We start from the raw sequence: 23,558 nt of genomic DNA, 5'->3' as shown, positions 1-23,558 counted from the left end.
AATTAGTAATTATATACTGAATTTTAACATCTTAAACCTAGAAAAGTAAGTAAATCAGATGAGAATCCTAGAAAACTCTTAAATGATTTCTATAACTCATAGGAGATAATTTTGAAATTATTTCAGTTTCTTTTTTTTTTTTTTACATTTTTGTATGTTAAATTCCTTCAATAAAGTTTCATCTTTGTTTCTTTTTCATTTACAGATCACATTAGTAAAAAGACTGAGGTAAGTCTTATTGTAGCCATCTTGTAGAAAACACTGATGATTTTAAGAATAATACTTAAATACTTAGCAGTAAGTCTTTTTTGAGACATAATCATTTAAAGGACAACCCATAGGTTTGTCTTGAGTGAACCCAGTCATGTTTCTGCCATTAGATAAGGATGTAAAATGCATTGTTGTAGAATAAAAATAAGATTATTTGCATGAAGCATAATATCATTTGGCTTTATCATCCTAATTTGTATATATATGTGTATGAGCCAAAGGTTACTTTGTGTGTGCCAAGCTTAAAATCTCAGAGAAAAGTCGTTTAATCTCTCACTCTATATTTTAATCTTTATTAAAAACTTATCCTGAGAAGATGTCTCATATTATTTTGGAATTATGGAAGTTTGAAATAAACTGTGATTCTTTAGATATACTCATGGGTAAAAGTAACCTGATTATATACTTCTCTTACCATTCACTGTTAGTGTAGCCTACACTTCCTGGTGTTGGGGATTTGGGGTTTTTTGTTTCTGTTATTTAAATACTATAGTATAGCCTCTCCAAATCTTTTAGTTGGGAGATTGTGCTATTAAAAAAATGCTCTAACATTGAGGAAGATACTAATGAAATGTTAAAATTATTTTTATCTTTTAAGGTAATAATTTCAAAGTTTTATTCTTCTATTATATATGTGTTCTTATTAGGCATTCCGTTGTTTAATTTTTTATGGTCAGATGGTCCTCGATTTCACTTTAGAATATATATGTGTGTGTGTGTATATATATATGTGTATATATATACACATATACACGTGTATATGTGTATATATGTATATATATGTGTATGTATATGTGCGTGTGTGTGTATATATATATATGGCTTCTGACCATTTTTTTGTTTGTTTCAAACATTTGCTTGACAGGCTAGGAAAACGAAATCTATCTCTTAAAAAAAATCACATCTAAATAATTTTGTGATTATATTAATAATTTAGTTCCTAACTATGCATGCAAACACAGAATTGATTTGTTGTTGAAACAGATGGTCAATTTTTTTTAAAGTTATTTGCAAACCATTGTCATCATTTTTTAGATTAAAATTTAAATGACTACATATATAGACTGAATATTAATTCCATGTTTGAAAGTGGAAAACATACTTTTGAACTGATTCCAATTTATTTTTGTCCATTGATTTATTTGGGGGATAGTGTTATACAAATAAGAAAGCAGATACACATGGTGTACCTGCTCCTAAGACAACTCTATAAACTGTTTGATGCTTGCGTTTTCTTCTTTCCTGATTTGAAAGAAGACAAAAAATGCAAACTGACAAGATCCTACCTATTTAATATATTAAAGATGAGTTGTATTTAAACAAGCTTCTGTATGTAGAATAATATATCTTGTCTTTCGTTATAATTTTAGAGCTGTGTTCTGTCTTGTTAAATAATCTGATATATAATAAAATTCATTTTGAAGATTTCTAATGATTAAGTTCCACATTTGTAAATACAGTCTAATTATGATTTATTTCCCTTACAACTATATTAAGAATTTGGTTATAAGAATATGTAATTCACGTTATCTTTATTTTTGTTTTTGTTTTTTAACTTTTAAAGTTCAGGGGTACATGTGTAGGTTTATTATATAGGTAAATTTTGGTCACGGTGGTTTGTTATACAGATTATTTTATCACCCAGGTATTAAGCCTAGTACCCATTAGTTATTTTTCTTGATCCTCTCCCTCCTTCCACCCTTCACCCTCTGGTAAGCCCCAGTGTGTCTTGTTCCCCTCTGTGTGTCCATGTGTTCTCATTATTTAGTTCCCACTTAAAGTGAGAACATGCAGTATTTGGTTTTTGTTTCTGCATTAGTTTGTTAAGGATAATGGCATCCAGCTCTATCCATGTCCCTGCAGAGGACACAGTCTCATTCTTTTTTATGGCTGCATAGTATTCCATGGTGCATATGTACCACGTTTTCTTTATCCAGTCTACCATTGATGGGCATTTAGGTTGATTCCATGTCTGCTATTGTGAACAGTGCTTCAGTGAACATATGTGTGCATGTGTATTTATAATAGAACCATTTATATTCCTCTGGGTATATACCCAGTAATGGGATTGCTGGATCAAATGGTATTTCTGTTTTTAGTTCTTTGAGGAATCGCCACACTGCTTTCCACAGTGGTTGAACTAATTTACATTCCCACCAACAGTGGATAAGCATTTCTTTCTCTCTGTGACCCTGCCAGTATCTGTTATTTTTTGACTTTTTAGTAATAGCCATTCTGACTGGTGTACCTTTTGATACTTGTTAAAAGTATGCCGAAATTATGTTCCATTTCCATTAGAGGCATTACTTTCTGGGACTTAAATATTTAAATGTTACAACGGTTATACCACTGATCTAGAAATTTAGAAGATCTTTTTTTCCACAGAGAATCCAAAAAAGCCTAAAGAAAATTCCAATTTGAACTCTCAAACAAAATGTTATTTGCTCCTACAAATGTACTAGTTTTGTTAACATCGTATGCTGAATGATTAACTTAATTCATTCCATCTTTAATATATTACTTAGGCCAAGGGATTTTTTTTTCATGGCTACTCTTAAGTTCCTAACATCTGTGGCAAATAATATTCTTCTTACCTACCTCCCCTTAAATCAGATATTTATTGGATAACATTCAGAAGGGAAAATATTTTACTTTATTGATGGGTGATGAGGTGTACTTGAACTGCATATATATTCTTGGTGCTAGTTAAACTTGTTCTCAGGTTAATTTCATTATTTCTTTTTTCTTCTGTCTAGAGTAGGTGCTTGTACATACCTCTTTATAAAATCTCAACAAATCATGCCTTTTCAGGAGTTTTATTTGATTCTTAGTCTTTTTTCTTCTGTTGGACTGAAGTTGTTTTGTTTTTTAATATGTTGCTTTTTAAATGCCAGAACTGTTAGGAAGGGTATCTCATAGATACTCATTTCTCTCTAGTCCCAATTTTATCTGGCCTTCCAAACTCCAGTCCTTCTAGTATGGTTTTAGTTTTAAAAATCTTAGTGATCATCATATGTCTTGAAGTCTAAATGATCCAGTCTTCAATATGCTTGAATGCACTATCATTGGAGGAGTACCCAAGAAACTGTAACAGTGGTTGTCAAAGGTGGCAGTGGGGGAGATATCGGACAGAGGGATAGGAGAAATAGCCTGCCTGCTTTTTACAGTATGAGCTTCTGAATTTTCTATCATGTCCATGTACTACTTATGTAAAAATTATATTAAAAATAAAAAGGACTGTGTGAAGAAAGGAACCAGGGAACAAACCCAGTCCTATCTGTCTCTACAACCTACTTCCTTCTTATAGCACTGTGCTTTAGCACTATGCTCCACATGTCTACCTTTAGCTGATTATGAGCGTGGACAAATAATTTATTCACTTTAGGCCCTAGTTATATTATGAAAAGTAATGTTGGATCTGTTGATTTCTAAAATTATGATAAATGATCAGAGTGCAATTGAAATAAAGAATAAAGAAAAATACGCTAAAAAAATGAACCCTATTGTTAATGCTACCAACACACAGGAGTGTACCAGTAATCAAATTAGACTATTAATTTTATTTTTCTTTCTGAGATGGAGTCTCGCTATCTTGCCAAGCTGGAATGCAGTGGTGCAACCTCCACCTCCCGGGTTCAAGCGATTCTCGTGCCTCAGTCTCCTGAGTAGCTGGGGTCTACAGATGTGCACCACCATGCCCAGCTAATTTTTGTATTTTTAATAGAGGTGGGGTTTCACCATGTTGGCCAGGATGGTCTCTATCTCTTGACCTCGTGATCCACCTGCCTCGGCCTCCCAAAGTGGGATTAGAGGTGTGAGCCACTGCACCTGGCCTAAATTTTTTATTTTGTTTCTTTTCTTTTTTTTAGGTTATTAAATTTTAAAAGCAAATAAATTTAATCTAGCTTTAAATAAATCTCACCTAGAATCTGGTTTTACCTAAAGATTCAACCTATTTTCTATTCTTCTCAGTGTGTTGAGCTCATTCTTGTTACTAAGCCTTTCCTTGTTTGTATGTGTTACATTTGTTAGCTCTCTTTAGTTGTAAGCAACAGGAGCCCAACTCAATCCAGCATAAACAAAACAGAGACAGTTATTTGGTTAATGTAACCACATCATGGAAGAATAGGGGGAGAGTTGACCTCATAGTTGACTGGATCCAGGCATTTAGACAGCTTTAGGACTCTCCATTTCACTCCCTACTCTCAGCTGCTATCTGTTCCTTCACTTCAGGCGAGATCACATGATTACTTGGGGATCTCGGGGTTATAGCTTTACAGAATTTCTTATAAACTGTTAATTAGCTTTTGAGATTTGATAGATTCATTTCTTTTTTTTTCTTTTCTTTTCTTTTCTCTCTTTTTTTTTTTGAGACAGAGTCTCTCTGTGTCCTCCTGGCTGGAGTGCAGTGGCGCGATCTTGGCTCACTGCAACCTCTGCTTCCTGGGTTCAAGCGATTCTTGTGCCTCAGCTCCCCGAGTAGCTGGGATTACAGGCGCCCACCACCACGCCCAGTTAATTTTTTATTTTTATTAGAGACGGGGTTTCACTGGGTTGCTCAGGCTGGTCTCAAACTCCTGGCCTCAAGTGATCTACCGGCCTTGGCCTCCCATAGTGTTGGGATTTCAGGAGTGAGCCACTGTGCCCAACTCAAGTTGTTGTCTTTCAAAAAAAATTTTTTTTTCCTTTTTAACATCTGCCAAGGCTCTGTCATCCATCAAGTTGTTTTCTTGAGGAGTTGAGGGAGGCAAGAATATTTCCTAGATGGTGTGATATATTTCCTATCATATCACATCGGGGTCATAGAATATGAGGTTATTTTTATGATGTTAAATTGATTACTGTTTCTAAAACCATTCTCCAATAAAAGGAACCAGGACTCGTTGGAGAAATGGCTGTATCTAGGGCGATGACAGGGAATATACAAGACGAGCCCAGAGCCAGGCATGGTGGCTGGCGCCTGTAATGCCAGCTACTTCAGAGGCTGAGGTGAGAGGAATGCTTGAGGCCAGGAGATCCAGACCAGCCTAGGCAACATAGTGTGATCCCATCTCTAAAAATTTTCATAAACAAAATTAGCAGGCTCGGTGGTGCACACCTGTAGTCCCAGCTACTCTGGATGCTGAGGCAGGAAGATCATTTGAGCTCAGGAATTCCAGGATGAGCTATGATAGCACCACTGCACTCTAGCATGGGCGACAGAGTGAGACTTCGTCTCTTAAAAAAAAAAAAAAGAAGGGGCCGGGCGCGGTGGGTCACCCCTGTAATCCCAGCACTTTGGGAAGCTGAGGTGGGCGGATCACGAGGTCAAGAGATCGAGACCGTCCTGGCCAACATGGTGAAATCCTGTCTCTACTAAAAATACAAAAATTATCTGGGTGTGGTGGCATGCACCTGTAGTCCCAGCTACTCAGGAGCTGAGGCAGGAGAATTGCCTGAACCCGGGAGGTGGAGGTTGCAGTGAGTCGAGATCGCACTGCTGCACTCCAACCTGGCAACAGAGCCAGCCTCTGTCTCAAAAAAAAAAAAAAAAAAAAAGGTTTTCTGTTTACTCTATTGATAGTTTCTTTTGCTGTGCCGAAGCTTTTTAGTTTAACTAGGTCCCGTTTGTCAGTTTTTGTTTTTGCTACAATTGGCTTTTTTTTTTTTTTGAGACAGGGTCTTGCTCTGTCACCCAGGCTGGAGTGCAATGGCACGGTCTCAGCTTACTGCAACCTCTGCCTCCCAGGCTCAAGCAATCCTCCCACCACAGCAGCTGGGACTACAGGCACATGCCACCACTCCCAGCTAGTTTTTTGTATTTTTGGTAGAGACAAGGTTTTGCCATGTTGTCCAGGCTGGTCTTGAACTCCGGGGCTCAAGTGATCCACCTACCTTGACCTCCCAAAGTGCTGGGACTACAGGCGTGAGCCACCGTGCCTGACCTGCAATTGCTTTTGAGGAGTTGGTCATAAACTCTTTCCCAAGGCCAGTGTCCCCATTGGTATTTCCTAGGTTTTATTCTAGGATTCTTGTAGTTTTAGGTCTTACATTTAAGTCTTAAATCCATCTTGAGTTAATGTAAAGTAGGTATAGACCAGGCACAGTGGCTCATGCCTGTAATCCCAGCACTTTGGGAGGCCGAGGCGGGTGGATCACTTGAGGCCAGGAGGTCAGAGACCAGCCTGGCCAATGTCGTAAAACCCCGTCTCTACTAAAGATAGAAAAATTAGCCAGGTGTGATGGCACGTGCCTAGAGCAAAACTGTCTACAAAATAATAATAGTAATAATAAAGTAGGAATAAGGTGATGTTAACAAATATGATTTTTGTTAGGTATGATGATGATAATATGGTTAAATTGGACAGTTTTTTATAGCTGCATGTGAAAGAATTTCGAGATGAACTATCATAATAACTGTACTTTATTATAAAATACCTAGGCCCAAAAAGGAGGGCTAAATGTAGAAAATCCTTAAATCTAAATGTAGAGTATATGGATGAAAATTTTCATAATAAAAAGATAAGAAACCAAACAAAATGAAATTATATTATTTAGTGATGCATCTGTAAAACAACAAAAACATGGAAATGATCAACACTAAGTTGAGGTAATGGTTACCTTGTCGAGGCACGAAGATGAGACTAAGGGAAGAGTATATAGATGGGCCATAAGGTCTGTAGGTAATATTCTAGTTTTTAAGTGGAATGGTGTGGGATCAAGTGTGTTTTTTTTTTAAACAGCTGTATTGAGTTATAATTTAAATACTATAAAATTCACCCATTGCAAGTATATAATTCACTCATAGTTGTGCAGCCATAAACACAGTCTAGTTTTGGAACATTTCCATAATCTCAGAAAATTCCCTCATAGCCATTTGTAGTCAATCCCTACTCCCACCTTCAGCCCCTGGCAACCACTGATCTACTTTCTGTCTCTAGAGATTTGCAGTTTCTTGTAACCTATAATGGACTTATAGAATGTATAGTCTTTGTGTTTGGCTTCTTTCACTTAGCATAATGTTTTTGAGGTATATCCGTGTTGTAGCATGTGGCAGTAGTTAATTCAGCTGTATCACTGAATAGTATTTCATTGTATAAATGTTGTTTATTCACCAGGTTATAGGCTTGCTATGCACATTTGACATATGTCTTTGTGTGGATATGTTTTAATTTCTCTTAGGTGGTTACTTAGGAGTGAAATTGCTGGGTTGTATGGTGAATTTATGTCTAACTTTTAAAGAGTCTGTCAAATTGTTTTTCAAAATGACTACCATTTTTCACTCCCACCAGCAATATATGAGAGTTCTAGCTCCTATGCATCCTTGCCAACGCTTGATATTATCTCGTTTTGATTATAGCCATTCTAGTGGGTATGTAATGTATTTCATTGTAGTTTTAATTTGCATGTTCCTAATAACTGGTGATTTCAGACATCTTTTCATATGCTTATCAGCCATTCTTATATCTTCTGGAAATATATATTCAAATTTTTTGCTCATTTTTGTGTATTTTCTTATTGATTTGTATGATTTCTTTATATGTCTGAAAACAAGTCCTCTATCAGATACATGATTTGCAAATACTTTCTTCCAGGCTATGCCTTGCCTTTTCTTTTTAATTTTTTATTGATACAAAATAGATGTACATATTTTGGGGATGTCTTTTTGGTTTTTTAATTGTGTCTTTTGAAGCACAAAAGTTTTAAATTGTTATCAAGTCTAGTTTGTGACTTTATGGATTGTACTTTTGGTGTTCATTAAATAAATCTTTGCCTAACACAAGTCATGATGATTTATTCTAGAGGCTTTATAGTTTTAGTTCTTCCTTTAAGAGTCTGTGATCCATATTTTGAGTTAATTTTTGTGAATTGTGGCATATGCATAGACACTTCTCCCAGCACAACACTCTTATATCCTTAATAAAATACCTTGACACCTTTTTAAAAAGTAAATTTGATCATAAATATGAAGGCTCATATCTAGATTCTCAATTCTGTTCCATTGATCTGTATGTCTATACTTACATAAGCACCATACTGTCTTATTCATTGTGTGCTTGGTACCAAATAGGTGTGCAGAATTTGAATTAAACTGAAATTGAATTGGCTAGACTTATTATGTTAAATATTTTATGTTCTTACATTTGCCATATTTTAATCTTTTTTTCTGGTGTGTGTGGGATGTAGTAGTTGATTTATTTTTGCTTTTCTCCCCCCTATAGTTTGTTATCAGTATCTTTTGAAAAAAATCCCATCTCTAGATCAAAAAGAAACTTTGTGCCTCACTCAAAAATACTTAAGGGACAGAATGCCCTTTGTGATAGGCATGATGTGATGGTAATGGGAGCAACTATCAACAAGCAGCGACATTGGCTAGAATTATAATTATAATTATGATCTCTAGTGATATGAAATCCAGAGGCTGATTAGTTGCTAGCAGTATGTTATTCTTTCCACAGAAGCTCAGCAGTGGTTTTTAGCATTTCTGTATTTATTGCTGTAAAATAAAATCTTACAAGAATATACTGGAACTATTTTATGAAGCAGTAATTTTAGAGTTATGCCTGTATCCCTTAGCAATCGCACATGGATTCTTAAGGCCATAATTACTTGGGGGGGAAATAATACTTGCTCATCAACTTCTCATGATGTTTATGAAATTCAAATAAGGTAATGTTTGTTTAAGTGCTTTGCAAGATATAAAGTGTTGCACAACCATTTTTAATGTCATTCATATAGTAAGCACTGGTATACAAATAAATTTTTTTCAAACACTTTACTTTCTAAGATAATGTGAAGTGAAAAGTATGAGTAATTATTGAACCTTGGGGTCGTTTGCCCACAGATACAATTGTGAATAGCTGTAGTTCAAGAATGTGGGGACAGGCATGGTGGCTCACACCTATAATCCTAGCACTTTGGGAGGCTGAGGCGGGTGGATCACCTGAGGTCAGGAGTTTGAGACCCACTGGCCAACATGGTGAAACCCCATCTCTGCTAAACAGACAAACAAACAAACAAACAAACAAAAAATTAGCCAGGAGTGGTGGCATGTGCCTGTAATCCCAGCTATTTGGGAGGCTGAGGCACAAGAATCGCTTGAACCTAAAGGGGTGAGGGTTGTAGTGAGCCGAGATCGGGCCACTGCACTCCAGCCTGGGTGAGAGTGAGACTGTCTCAAAAAAAAGAGAATGTGGGACATAGGTGAAACCAATGAGTGAGAGGAATGTTTTCTTCAGTCTCTGTCTTCATAACAGGATGTTGAAGAGGAAATGCTCCTTTTCTTGGAGAATGTAAAATTTCTAATATATAATTGGATAGACAGTGATAAAAATCTTATCTTTTAAAAATCTTCTGTTGGCCTGTGGAATTTATATAAAAATTATTTTAAAATGTAATGTAACGCCGGACGCAGTGTCTCATCCCTGTAATCCCAGCACTTTGGGAGGCTGAGGCGGACAGATCACCTGAGGTCAGCAGTTCGAGACGAGCCTGGCCAGCATGGTGAAACCCCGTCTCTACTAAAATACTAAATTACCCAGGCGTGGTGGCACATGCCTTTAATCCCAGCTACTCAGGAGGCTGAGGTGGGAGAATTGCTTGAACCTGGCCTGGGAGGAAGAGGTTGCAGTGAGCCGAGATCTTGCCATTGCACTCCGCCTGGGCAACAAGAGTGAAACTCCGTCTCAAAAAAAAAAAGCAGTGTAAACGATTGAGCAACATAAAACTATAATAATCAAGACAATCTGGTACTGGCATAAGAGTAGACATTTACAGATTGATAGAATAGGATTAAGAGTTCAGAAACAAACTATTGATTTTGGACAAGAGTCCCAACGCAGTTAAAAGGGCAAAAGAATAATCTTCTCAACACATGATGCTGGATATTGTCATGCAGAAGAGTGAATTTCGACCCTTCACACCGTGTACAAAAATTAACTCAAAATGGATTACAGAACTAAACACATGAGCTAAATCTGTAAAACTTTTAGAAGAAAATATAGGAGTAAATTTTTGAGTTAAGCAGTAGTTTCTTGGATAAAATTGGACTTCATCAAATTTAAAAACTTCTGTGATACAAAGAATACCATCAAGAATATGCCAAGACAAGCCATGAAATGGTAGTAAATGTTTGTAAATCATATTCAATAAGATATAGACATTTAGAATATATAAAGAACTGTTACAACTCAAAAAAACAAGTAACCCAGTTAAAAAATGGGCAAAGGATCTGAGAAGACATTTCTCCAAAAAGATATACAAATCTTCAATAAGCACACAAAAGGGATGTTCAGCACCATTCGCTGTCAGGGAAATGCGACTGAAAACCGCAATGAGATAGCACTTCACACCCGGTGGCTATCATGAAAAAGGCAGATAACAACAAGTGTTGATGAGAATGTGGAGAAATTGCAACCCACTTGACTGCTGATGGAATTGTAAAATGATGGGCTGCTTTGGAAAATTATCTAGCGATACCTCAAAAGGTTAAACATAGAGTCACCAGCAGTTCTACTCTTAGGTATATACCCAAGAGAATTGAAAATACGTCCACACAAAATCTTGTGCATGAATATTATAGAAGCACAATTCATAATAGCCAAAAAGTAGCAACAACCCAAATGTCTATCAACCAACAAATGGAGAAATAAAATGTAGAATGGGATATTTGGCAATAAAAAGGAATGAAGTGCTGATACAAGCCATATATGGATGAATCTTGAAAATATTTTGCTAAGTCAGAGAAGCCAGTCAAAAGTTCACATATTGGATTATTCTGTATATACAAAATGTTCATAATAGGCAAATCTATAGAGACAGTAAATAGATTAGTGTTGCCTGGGGCGGGTGGCAGGTATTAGGAGGAAATGGGGAGTGACGGCTAATGGGTACAGTTTCTTTTTGGGGTGATGGAATTGTTATATAGTTGATTGGGGTGATGGTTGTACAACTCTGTGAATATATTAAAAAACCAGTGTCTTGTACACATTAAATTGGAGAGTTGTTCAGTATATAAATAACAAATTTAAAAAGCAATATCTAAGTCCAAAAAATATGAAGTATGAAAGGAAATTTCCAAATGTGTCTCTACTGTTTTATCTTCTGGAGATGGAGAAGGATCAAGTCGTTGATTGTCTCTTACCTGTCATTTTTCTTTCTTTTTTTATCCTTCTAGTGGTTGACTAGGTGTACTAAATGCATATCCCTTCTTGTGGTTGACTAGGTGTATTAAATGCATATCAGTGCATGTTGAATGATAGTAAATCGTAATTCATTTTTGACAGGAATTGAGTTCTTCTCAGACTTTATCACATGATGGAGGATTCTTCAATAGACTGGAAGATGATGTTCATAAAATTCTTATTAGAGAAAAACGAAGAGAACAGCTTACAGAATATAATGGAACAGATAATTGTACAGCTCATGAACACAACCAGGCATGTAAAGTAGAAAATTCTCTTAAAATCACAGTGAAATTGAAATGTAACTTTTATTTTTTAAACAAGTAAGCAGTAGAATCAAATTATGATTGTATAAAGTAGTAGTTTAGGATATGATCTTAGTAATTATCACGCAAAGGTATTCATATTAAAAAGTATGAAGTATACTCATACTGTATGACTAGTTCATTCATTGATGACTATTTGCTGAGCATGTGCCATAAGCTATGTACTGTTAGGCACTCGTATGAGGGAGTGGAAACACGAAGATGGATAAGACCTTTCTTCCCTTAGACACTCAGAGTTGTGGGGATATGGAGAGGTAGACCTGTAAAAGGATCATCATTCAGCACAAATGAAAACTTTAAGGGAGACATGAACAATAAAAAAGAGGTTTTGAATAGCAAAGGTAATTGATCACTGCTTGGGTGAATTGTGGTGGGTATATAAAAAGTGACATTTGGGATGCAGTATGAATAGTGAGGAACTGTATAAACTGAGAAATAGAGAAAGACTTTGGGTCTAAGGGAACTGAGAGAACAGACGTCCTGAAATATAAAAGGCCCTAGACCAAATGTTTAGGAAACTGAAAAATTCTGCAACTAAGAAGTTTACAGTTAAGCAAGTGTGGGATGACATGACTGGAGACATAGATTAGATTTATGTCATAAATGTCTTTTCTGTGAAACTAAGAAGTTAGAATTTTATCCTTTACAACAGGGCAAGCTATAGCCCATGAATCAAATCTGGTCAGTGGTCTGTTATTATAAGGACTGTAAGCTAAGAATGGCATTCATATTTTCAAAATACTACTTAAAAAGAGAAAAGAGCCTGGCACGGTAGCTCACGTCTGTAATCCCAGGAACTTGGGAGGCTGAAGCGGGCAGATCACTTGAGGCCAGGAGTTCAAGACCAACCTGGCCAACATGGCAAAACCTCATCTCTACTAAAAATACAAAAATTAGCCAAGCATGGTGGCACATGCCTATAATCTCAGCTACGTGGTAGGCTGAGACACGAGAATTGCTTGAACCCAGGAGGTGGGGTTGCAGTGAGCCAAGATGGTGCCACTGCACTCCAGTCTGGGTGACAGAGCAAGACTGTGTTTCAAAATTAAATAAATAATTTTAAAAATTAGAAAAGAGAGAATATGGCTGGGTGCTGTGGCTTATGCCTGTAATCCCAGCACTTTTGGGAGACTGAGGCTGGCGAATCACTTGAGGTCAGGAGTTCGAGACCAGCCTGGCCAACATGGTGAAACCCTGTCTCCACTAAAAATAACTGAGCGTTGTGGAGGGCGCCTGTAGTCCCAGCTACTCGGAAGGCTGAGGAGGAGAATCACTTGAACCCAGGAGTCAGAGACTGCAGTGAGCCAAGATCACACCACTGCACTGTAGCCTGGATGACAGAGCAAGACTCCGTCTCAAAAAAAAAAAAAAATATGTGACAGAGACTGTATAAAACCCATAAAGTCTAAGATGTTTGTTGTTGGACCCTTTGCAGCAAAAGTTTGCCAGCCTCTGCTACAAACCAGTGTTACCCAAGATATATTATCTGAGGGAGAAAAAGATGCTTTCTCTCCTCATACCCCAGTCCTGGATATATGGGACCAGGAAGAGGTGAGACCTACTCCAAGATCCTCACTGCCACATCTTAAATTCCATCATACAGAGAAAGTGTGTTACCTCTCAGACCTCTATGTCTGCATTTATTTTTATCACCAAAACCACTAGTCTCTTACATCGTCTTAACTATGAACCTGTTCTTGACCCTATATTGACCTCCAATCCATCAATTCTCCTAGCTTGAAACTTGTAGTAATTTCACTAATGTCCCCATGAACACTTTACCCTTACTTCCTTAATTTTCTGTGATTCCTTTCTTGCCAGTATGTAGCACTGGCTCGCACAATATTGTCTGCCTTGCCTGTTTTAATTCTCCAGCCACCAGGTATTTAAAAAGTATTTTTAAAAACACTGCTAATGTTCTCATCTGAAAATCAGTACTATGTAACTTTTGCCATAGTCTCATTTCTACTTAACAGTCCTTTGATTGATCTCTTTCTAAATTTGACAAATTCCTACAATAGCCATTCCAAATTCGAATAATCTGGTTCCCATCTGTTTCCATCTTTTCCTCTCTTCAATGGATGTTATCGCTTTGTTTACTACAAAGACTGGTAAATTCAGTCTTACAGTAAATTAACACCATCTATTAACATTTGTGTTATATGGTATACAGGAGAAGCTTTAAGAACTTTTTACTCTAATGCAGCAATAAGGTTTGTCTATAAATAACACTGTTTCTTATGGAAAATCTATTTTCGACTCAGTAGTGGGGAATCCTTGCCTACCCTGACGTACTCGTGAGGTTCTTTCTGGCATTGAATTAAATTTAATGTTTTCCTGTCTTTCCTCAACTTCCAAATTTTATGTACAATCCAAGCGTATTAGTCCATTCTCATGCTGCTATGAAGAAATACCCAAGACTGGGTAATTTATCAAGGAAAGAGGTGTAATTGACTCACAGTTCCACTTGGCAGGGGAGGCCTCAGGAAACTTACAATCATGGTAGAAAGCACCTCTTCACAGGGTGGCAGGAGAGAGAATGAGTGCCAAGTGAAGGGGGAAGCCCCTTATAGACCATTAGATCTCATGAGTATTCACTCACTATCACAAGACCAGTATGGGGGAAGCCACCCCCATAATTCAATTATCTCCCACCTGATCCCACCCTGGACTCATGGGAATTATTATAATTCAAGATGACATTCAGGTGGGGACACAGCCCAACTATATCATTCTGCCCCTGGCCCCTCCCAAATCTCATGTCCTCACATTTCAAAACACAATCATGCCTTCCCAACAGTCTTCCGAAGTCTTAACTCATTCCACGATTAACCCAGAAGTCCAAGTCTAAAGTTTCATCTGAGATAAGGCAAGTCCCTTCTGCCTCTGAGCCTATAAAGTCAAAAGCAAGTTAGTTACTTCCTAGATACAATGGGAGTACAGGCATTGGGTAAATAACGCCCATTCCAAATGGGAGAAATTGGCCAAAACAGAGGGGCTACAGGCCCCATGCAAGTCTGAAATCCAAAAGGGCAGTCATTAAACTTTAAAGTTCCGAAATGATCTCCTTTGACTCCACATCTCGCATCCAGGTCTTGCTGATTAAAGAGATGGGCTCCCACGGTGTTGGGCAACTCTGCCTCTGTGGCTTTGCAGGGTACAGCCTCCACTTACTGGCTGCTTTCACAGCTGGCATTGAGTGTCTGCAGCTTTTCCGGTGCAAACCGTGGGTGGATCTACCATTCTGGGGTCTGGAGGACAGTGGTCCCTTCTCATAGCTCTGCTAGGCAGTGCCCCAATAGGGACTCTGTGTGGGGGCTCTTGACCCCACATTTCCCTTCCACACTGCCCTAGCAGAGGTTCTCCATGAGGGCTCTGCCCCTGTAGCACACCTCTCTACCTGGACATCCAGGAGTTTCCATACGTCCTCTGAAATCTAGGCAGAGGTTCCCAAATCTCAGTCCTTCTCTTCTGTGCACCCACAGGACCAACATCATGTAGAAGCTGCCAAGGCTTGGGGCTTGCACCCTCTGAAGCAAAAGTCTGAGCTGTACCTTGGCCCCATTTTTAGCCATGGCTGGAGCAGCTGGGACACAGGGCACCAAGTCCCTAGGCTGCACACAGCAGAGGGGCCCTGGACCCAGCCCAGAAAACCAATTTTCCCTTCTAGGCTTCCAGACCTATGATGGGAGGGGCTTCTGTGAAGGTCTCTGACATGCCTTGGAGACATTTTCCCCATTGTCTTGGTGATTAGCATTTGGCTGCTTCTCACTTGTGTGGTAGACTTGAATTTCTACCCAGAAAATGGGTTTTTCTTTTCTACTGCATTGTCAGGCTGCAAATTTTCTGAACTTTTATGCTCTGTCACCTCTTGAATGCTTTGCTGCTTAGAAATTTCTTTCACCAGATACCCTAAGTCACCTCTCTGAAGCTCAAAATTCCACAGATCTCTAGGGCAGGGGCAAAAAGCCACCAGTTTCTTTGCTAAAGCATAGCAAGAATGACCTTTCCAGTTCCCAACAAGTTCCTCATCTCCATCTGAGACCACCTCAGCCTGGACTTCATTGTCATTCAACAAGTCTCTAGGAAGTTCCAGATTTTCCCACATTTTCCTGTCTTCTGAATCCTCCAAAGTGTTCCAGCCTCTGCCTGTTACCCAGTTCCAAAGTCATATCCACATTTTCAGGTATCTTTATAGCAGCCCCTGACTCTCTGTGGTACCAATTTAACAGTAAATTCACACACTGCTATGAAGAAATACCCGAGATTGGGTAATTTATAAAGAAAAGAGGTTTGACTCACAGTTGTGCATGGCTAGCGAGGCCTCAGGAGGCTTACAATCATGGTGGAAGGCACCTTTTCACAGGGTGGCAGAAGACAGAATGAGTGCTGAGCAAAGAGTGGAAGCCCCTTAGGAAACCATCAGATCTTGTGAGAACTCACTCATTAACCGGAGAGCGGTATGGGGGAAACTGCCCTCTCCACCTAGTTTCACCTTGACACTTGGGGATTATTACAATTCAAGATGAGATTTGGGTGGGGACAGAGCCAAACCATATCACCAAGCAACCATGTTAATTAACATTTATGGTTAGCATATTCACTTCTTCCTTTTTCATTGATTATGATTTTCCTTTTTCATTATGATTTTCCCCTTTGTAGTATCTTTTTTAAAGCCACCTGAGATCATTTTTGGATAGAAGGAATGATATTTGTATATTTCAGGACATACTTAGGTTCCTCAAGGCCTTTATAGAACAAAGTTGGGTATATAACTTTATATTAACAAGTTTAAATAATTAAGTAGCAGTATGATTTAAACCGAAGTGATAGTTTGACATAGTGGAAAGAGAACAGACTTTGAAATCAAACAGTTTTATCGATTATTACATTGGGATGAAATTACCTGCCTTTCTTACACTATTAGGAAAGTTATAGATTATTATTTAAAATGTTTAGCAGAACATGTTTTCCACAGTATGCACTCAATAGATAATTATTTTTGTACAAGCAAAAAATGGTGAGCCCCAGAAAAGATACACTGTTAAAATGCTATAGTAATTCACAGGAAAGGGGATCAGAGATGGCTTTGTGAGGAGAAAATAGCATTTGAATTAGGAACTTAGAGTAGAATTTGGGTTTTCTTTGCTCTTTTTAAAGAAATTTTAATTTTTGTGGCTACATAGTAGGTGTATATATTTATGGGTTCCAAGAGATGTTTTGATACAGGCATGCAATGCTTACATAATCACATCTTGTAAGCATTTATCCTTTGTGTTACAAACAATCCAATGATACTATTTTAGTTATTTTTAAATGTACAATTAAATTATTGACTAATAGTCACCCTGTTGTGCTATCAAATACTAGGTCTTATTCATTCTTTCTAACTTTTTTGTACCAATTAACTATCCTAACCACCTGCCCACTCCCTCACTGCGTTTCCCAGCCTCTAGTAACCATCCTTCTACTTTGTAACTCCATTAGTTCAGTTGTTTTGAATTTTAGATCTCACAAATAAGTGAGAACATGTGATGTTTGCCTTTCTGTGCCTGGCTTATTTCACTTAGCATATGACCTCCAGTTCCACCCATGTTGTTGCAAATAACAAGATCTTTTTTTATGGATGAAGAGTACTCCATTGTGTATAAGTACCACATTTTCTTTATTCATTCATCTGTTGATGTACACTTAGGTTGCTTCCAAATCTTGGCTGTTAGAAACAGTGCTGTGATAAACATGGGAGTGCAGATAGCTCTTCAGTATACTGATTTCCTTTCTTTTGGGTATATACCCAGCAGGATTGTTGGATCATGTGGTAGCTCCAGTTTTATTTGATTTTTGTGTATGGCAAGAGATAGGTGTCTAGTTTCATTCTTCTGCAGATGGATATTCAGTTTTCCCAGTGCCATTTATCGAAGAGACTGTCTTTTCCCCAGTGTATGTTCTTGACACCTTTGCCAAAAGTGAGTTCACCTCAGGTGTGTGGATTTGTTTCTGGGTTCTGTGTTCTGTTCCATTGGTCTATGTGTGTGTGTTTATGCCAGTACCTTGTTATTTGGTTACTATAGCTCTGTAGTATAATTTGAAGTCAGGTAACATGATTCCTTCAGTTTTCTTTGTTTTGCTTAAGATATCTTTGGCTAGTGTATCTTTTGTGGTTTCATATATATTTTAGGATTGTTTTTCTATTTCTGTGAAGAATGTCATTGGTATTTTAATAGGGATTGCATTGAATCTGTAGATTGCTTTGGGTGGTATCAACATTTTAACAATATTCATTCTTCTAACCCATGAACATGGAATATCTTTCCATTTTGTCATCTCTTCTTCAGTTTTGTTCATCAGTGTTTTATAGTTTTCATTATGGAGATCTTGTTTGGTTAATTCCTAGGTATTTATTTTTATTTATGGCTATTGTAAATGGGAGTAAATGGGATTACTTTTGTTGATTTTTTTTTCAGGTTGTTCTCTGTTGGCCTATAGAAATGCTACTGATTTTTCAAGATTGATTTTGTATCCTGCAACTTTACTGAATTTATCAGTTCTAATAGTTTTTTTGTGGAGCCTTTAGGTTTTTCCAAATATAAAGTGATACCATCTGCAGACAAGGATAATTTGACTTCTTCCTTTCCAATTTAGATGCCCTTTATTTCTTTCTCTTGTCTGATTACTCTAGCTAGGACTTCCAGTACTACGTTGAATAACAGGGTGAAAGTGGGCATCCTTGTCTTGTTCCAGATCTTAGAGGAAAGGCTTTCAGTTTTTCCCCACCCAGTATATTACTTGCTGTGGGTTTCTTGTGTATGGCTTTTATTATGTTGAGGTATATTCCTTCTATACCCAGTTTTTTGAAGGTTTTTATCAAGAAGGGATGTTGAATTTTATCAAATGCTTTTTCAGCATCAATTGAAATGATCATGTGGTTTTTGTCCTTCATTCTGTTGATATGATGTATCACATTGATTGATTTGCATATGTTGAACCAGCCTTGCATTCCTGGGATAAATCCCACTTGGTCATAATGAATGATCTTTTTAATGTGTTGTTGAATTCAGTATTTTTTGAGGATTTTTTGCATCAATATTCATCAGAGATATTGGCCCCTAGTTTTCTTTTTTCGATGTTTCTTTGTCCGGTTTTGGTATCAGGGTAATACTGGCCTTGTAGAAGGAATTTGGAAATAGTCCCTCCTCCTCTTTTGTCAGAATAGTTTGAGTAGGATTGGTATTAATTCCTTAAGTGTTTGGTAGAATTCAGCAGTGAAGCCATTGGATCCTGGGCTTTTCTTTACTGGAAGACTTTTTATTATGGCTTCAATCTTATTATTGGTCTGTTCGATTTTGGATTTCTTCATGGTTCAATCTTGGTAGGTTGTATGTGTCTAGGAATTTGTCCATTTTCTCTAGATTTTCCAATTTTTTGGCATATAGTTGCTCATAGTAGCCACTAATGATCCTTTGAATTTCAGTAGTATTAGTCATAATGTCTCTTTTTTTATCTGTGTTTTATTTGGATCTTCTCTTTTTCTTGATGTGGTTAAAGGTTTGTCAATTTTAATTTTTCTTTTTTTGATGTTTTTTGTTTTAATTTTTTAATTTTTAGGTTTTTTTTCAAGTTTAATTTTTCAAAAAATCAACTTTTGGATTCTTCATTTCAATTTCATTTATTTCTTTTGTATTGCTTTCTTCATTTTAGTTTCATTTATTTCTGCTCTGATGTTTATTATTTCTTTTCTTCTAATTTTGTGTTTGGTTTGTTCTTGCTTTTCTAGTTCTTTAACATTAATTGTTAGGTTGTTTATTTGAAGTTTTTCTTCTTTTTGGATGTAGGCACTTATAGCTATAAATTTCCCTCTTAGTACTGCATTTATTGTATTCCATAGCTTTTGGTGTGTTATTTCCATTATCATTTGTTTCAAGAAATTTTTCAGTTTCCTTCTTAATTTCTTCATTGACCCACTGATCATTCAGGAGGATATTGTTTAATTTCCATGTATTTGTATAGTTTCTAAAATTCCTTTTGTCCTTGATTTGTAGCTTTATTTCATTGTGGTCAGAAAAGATGCTTGATATTATTTCAATTTTGTTAATGTTTTAGGACTTGTTTTGTGACCTAACACAGGGTCTATCCTTGAGAATGATCTGTGTGCTGAAGAAAAGAATGTGTATTCTGCAGCTGTCGGATGAAAAGTTCTGTCAATATCTATTAGGTCCATTTGGTTTATAGTGCAGATTAAGTCCAGTGTTTCTTTGTTGATTTTCTTACTAGAAGATCTGTCCAATGCTGAAAGTGGAGTGTTGAAGTCACCAGCTATTATTGTATTGGGGCCCATCTCTCTCTTTAGCTCTAATAATATTTGCTTTATATATCTGGGTGCTCCAGTGTTGGGTGCATATGTATTTAAAATTGTTATATCTAATTGCTGAACTGACTCCTTTATCATTTTATAGTGACCTTCTTTGTTTCTTATAGTTCTTGTCTTGAAATCTATTTTGTCTGATATTAATATAGCTACTCCTGCTCTTTTTTGGTTTCCCTTGGCATAGAATATCTCTTTTACGTCTTCATGGGTGAAATGTGTTTCTTGTAGGCAACAGATCATTGGGTCTTATTTTTTAATCCATTCAGCCATTCTATAAAGACAATAGAATTTGAACATGCAGAGATGAAGAAGAAGAAACTGGGATGCCTTGAGTAAAAGTATGGAGGTAATGAAGTATAAACCAGTTTAATTAAAATAGAAGGTTTATAGAGGAATGTAATATAAATTTGAAAAGTTGGAAAAGACTGTGGCAAATTTAAAGGCTGGTTTATAATTTAGTCAGCAGACATTAAAGACTTTTTGAAGGTTTTTGAGCAGAAAGCAAAGTTTATTACAGTAATATTAATTTCACTGCAGTGCCTAGGAAAAAACCGAAGGAAGGTAAAGACTACTAATTATTAGGAAGGATATAGAACAGCATTAACATACCACTAGTGGGAATGTAAATTGGTATAACCATTTTGAAAAACAATTTGGCATTCACTTTTAAAGTTGAAGATAATGGGCATGACCTTATGTTCTAGAAATTCTACCCCTAGATTAAACCCTGAAGACATGTCCAAAAAAAATGTTCAAAACTCAGTTGTTTGTAATAGCAAAAGAATAAGAGAAGTGAATAAGTTGTAGTTATACATAGCAACGTGGATGCATATCAAGAGCATAGCATTTAATGAAAAACACAAGTCACCAAATAATAATTTGATGACATTCATATAAATTTTTTTTAATAACCCTGTCTCTACAAAAAAAAAAATTATCCAGGTGAGTTGGCATGCATCTGTAGTCTCAGCTACTCAGAAGGCTGAGGTGGGAGGATTGATTGAACCTGAGAAGTCAAGGCTGCATAGAGCTGTGATCATGCCACTCCCTTCCAGCCTGGGCATTGAAGCAAGACCCTGTCTCAAAAAAATAAATAAAAATTAAAAATAGAAATTTAATACATTATTTAGGGCTTCATATACATGTAGTAAAATACTTTAACAAAGGAAAAGAACGACAAACAAAATCTGTAATCATGGATATCCTCAGAAGAGGAGGGAAAAGGGGTATGATTGGGGAGGGGCTGCCAAGGTATTGGTAATGTTCAAATTCTTAATCCGCTTTTTGGTTTATTTTTCTTTTTACCTAATGTGTCATACATAAAATTCTTTTGCGCATGTGAAGTTTTTCATAAATGAAAAAATGTGAAGTTTTTCATAGCTTTCATTAAGTGTAAAGGAGAGAAAAGAGGATTCATGCAGTTTAAAAAATTCTCCACTTCTCTTTCTGTATATACTTCTTTCCTCTATCCAGTGTGCTCCTTTCTCAGAGAAAGAAAGCTCTTCTGCTTTCCAAGGTTAAAATCCTTTTTAACTGTGCATACATTAATATATTAGGCATTTTTAAAGGTGAAAAGTAAATCAACCCTAAGTCTGTCTGTCATTCAGTTTTTTTTTTTTGGAGATGGAGTCTCTGTCACCTGGCTGGAGTTCTGTAGTGCTATCTTGGCTCACTACAACCTTCACCTCCTGGGTTCAAGCAATGCTCCTGCCTCAGCCTCCCAAGTAGCTGGGATTACTGGCATGCACCACCACGCCCAGTTAATTTATTATGTATTATTTATTTATTTATTTAGTAGAGACAGGGTTTTGCCATGTTGGCCAGGCTGGTCTCAAACTCCTGACCTCAAGTGATCCGCCTGCCTCAGCCTCCCAAATTGCTGAGATCATAGGCATGAGCCACCATGTCCAGCCTAGTTTCATTTTTGAATAGTGTTTTTCTAGGAATATGCCTAGATGCATAGGTATTTTAAAATAATTACAACAATAATGAATCTAGTTTTCTAACCCCTTTTGTAAACCAGGTGTTATATCCTGCCAAATCAACATGCTGTAAGTTGCTTGGTATTTGCCCTATTATTGAACATTGTTTAGAATTGATGGCTTGATATTCACTGATCATACATTTAATTTTTTGTTGAATCATTTCCTTGGAATCGATTTTTTAAGATAATAATTGAATCAAAGGATATAAGCCTCTGTGTTGCTCTTGGTGCATTCAGCATATTGTCTTCTAGCAGCAGGATGTGAGATTACTAATTTCTCCACAACTGCACCAACGCTAGGTAGATCAGTCATCCCTGATCCTGTCCCCTCTTGTGGCCTTCGGGGCTCTGTTTTATTAATTACCCTTGCGGCATATTCCATCCTGTTGTTTGATGAATACCTTAGTCTCACTGTGTTCAAACCCAGGCTCATCATCTTTCTCTCCATACCAAGCATTTGGCTTGACTTCTGTCATTTCAGTTTTTGGTTTCCTCATTTTATCTAGATATCCAGATTCTACACTTTTTTTTTTTCACTTTTCTGTTTTTCAAGATTTTTAGAGTTTTAAATGTTTGAAATATTTTTCAGATCTATCTTTGTTTCCATTCTTACCAACATTTCTCTAATTTAGGCTCTCATTATCTCTTACTGGCATTATTTCAGTAATCTAACCAATCTTTCTGCTTCTTGCCTTTAATGCCATATAATGTGTTACACCCTGCTAACTGATGCCTTTTTATAAATCATTACTGCCATCATGCCATGCTGTGCCCTTAAACTTCAGTGTCTGTTGAATTAAGTACAGTGTCCTTGACCTGACACCCAAAGTCCTTAGGCTATGCTTTTCAAACTGAGTTTCCCAACCCATTCAATAGGCCCTAAAATCAGTTTAGTAGATTGCTACCAAAAAAATGGGACAGGAGAAAATGTCAGAGTATGTGACACCTATTTATATTTTGTGAAATTTGTTTCTATGTGTGCATGTGTTTGTATAAAACCTATCATACGTCACTGTCAAATAAGTTTGAAAACATTGTTATACAGGATATCCTTAACTTAATTAACTTTAGCTGTTTGTACTCTTCCAATTTTTCTTCTAGCTGGAGCAGACCACTCCTGTCACAGAATGCTGAGTGGGTCCCAGCTTTATTCAAGGTTCATTTCATTCATTTCACATGCCATCTCCTCCCAGAAGCTCTCTCTCACTGCCCCAGCCAAACCCCAAACCCGAGACACGGAAAACCTGGATATAATTTTCCTTTTTCTATACCCCATAGCATTTTGTTTTTCTTATTGCACATTTCACACTGCACATTTTCCCTGTCATTTTTAATAGATTACAGATCCCTTGTCAGCATAGGCTTTATCTTGTACATCTTTTCATCCTCATTTTAGTATAATATTTTCTACTTAGAAGATACTTTTTAAAAGGTATTTATTGAAATATAGG

General features: G+C 36.9%; 1 protein-coding gene across 4 annotated transcripts in view; it reads left to right on the top strand.

The window, feature by feature from the left end:
* The window catches only part of GKAP1 (G kinase anchoring protein 1), a 78,972-nt gene that overhangs the window by 37,938 nt on the left and 17,476 nt on the right, over positions 1 to 23,558 (top strand). For 3 of the 4 annotated variants that reach the window (XM_034967502.2, XM_063593989.1, XM_003810293.5), the window contains 2 exons: positions 206 to 228; positions 11,535 to 11,687. In XM_034967502.2, the coding sequence (XP_034823393.1) occupies positions 206 to 228; positions 11,535 to 11,687 (176 nt within the window). The remainder of the gene's footprint in view (positions 1 to 205; positions 229 to 11,534; positions 11,688 to 23,558) is intronic. The other variant, XM_034967503.2, reaches the window with a different exon arrangement.

The sequence above is a fragment of the Pan paniscus genome, chromosome 11 (genome assembly GCF_029289425.2).
Source record: "Pan paniscus chromosome 11, NHGRI_mPanPan1-v2.0_pri, whole genome shotgun sequence".
Lineage (NCBI taxonomy): Eukaryota > Metazoa > Chordata > Mammalia > Primates > Hominidae > Pan > Pan paniscus.
The sequence above is the reverse complement of the archived record's forward strand: the minus strand, read 5'-3'. Positions and strand labels throughout refer to the sequence as shown.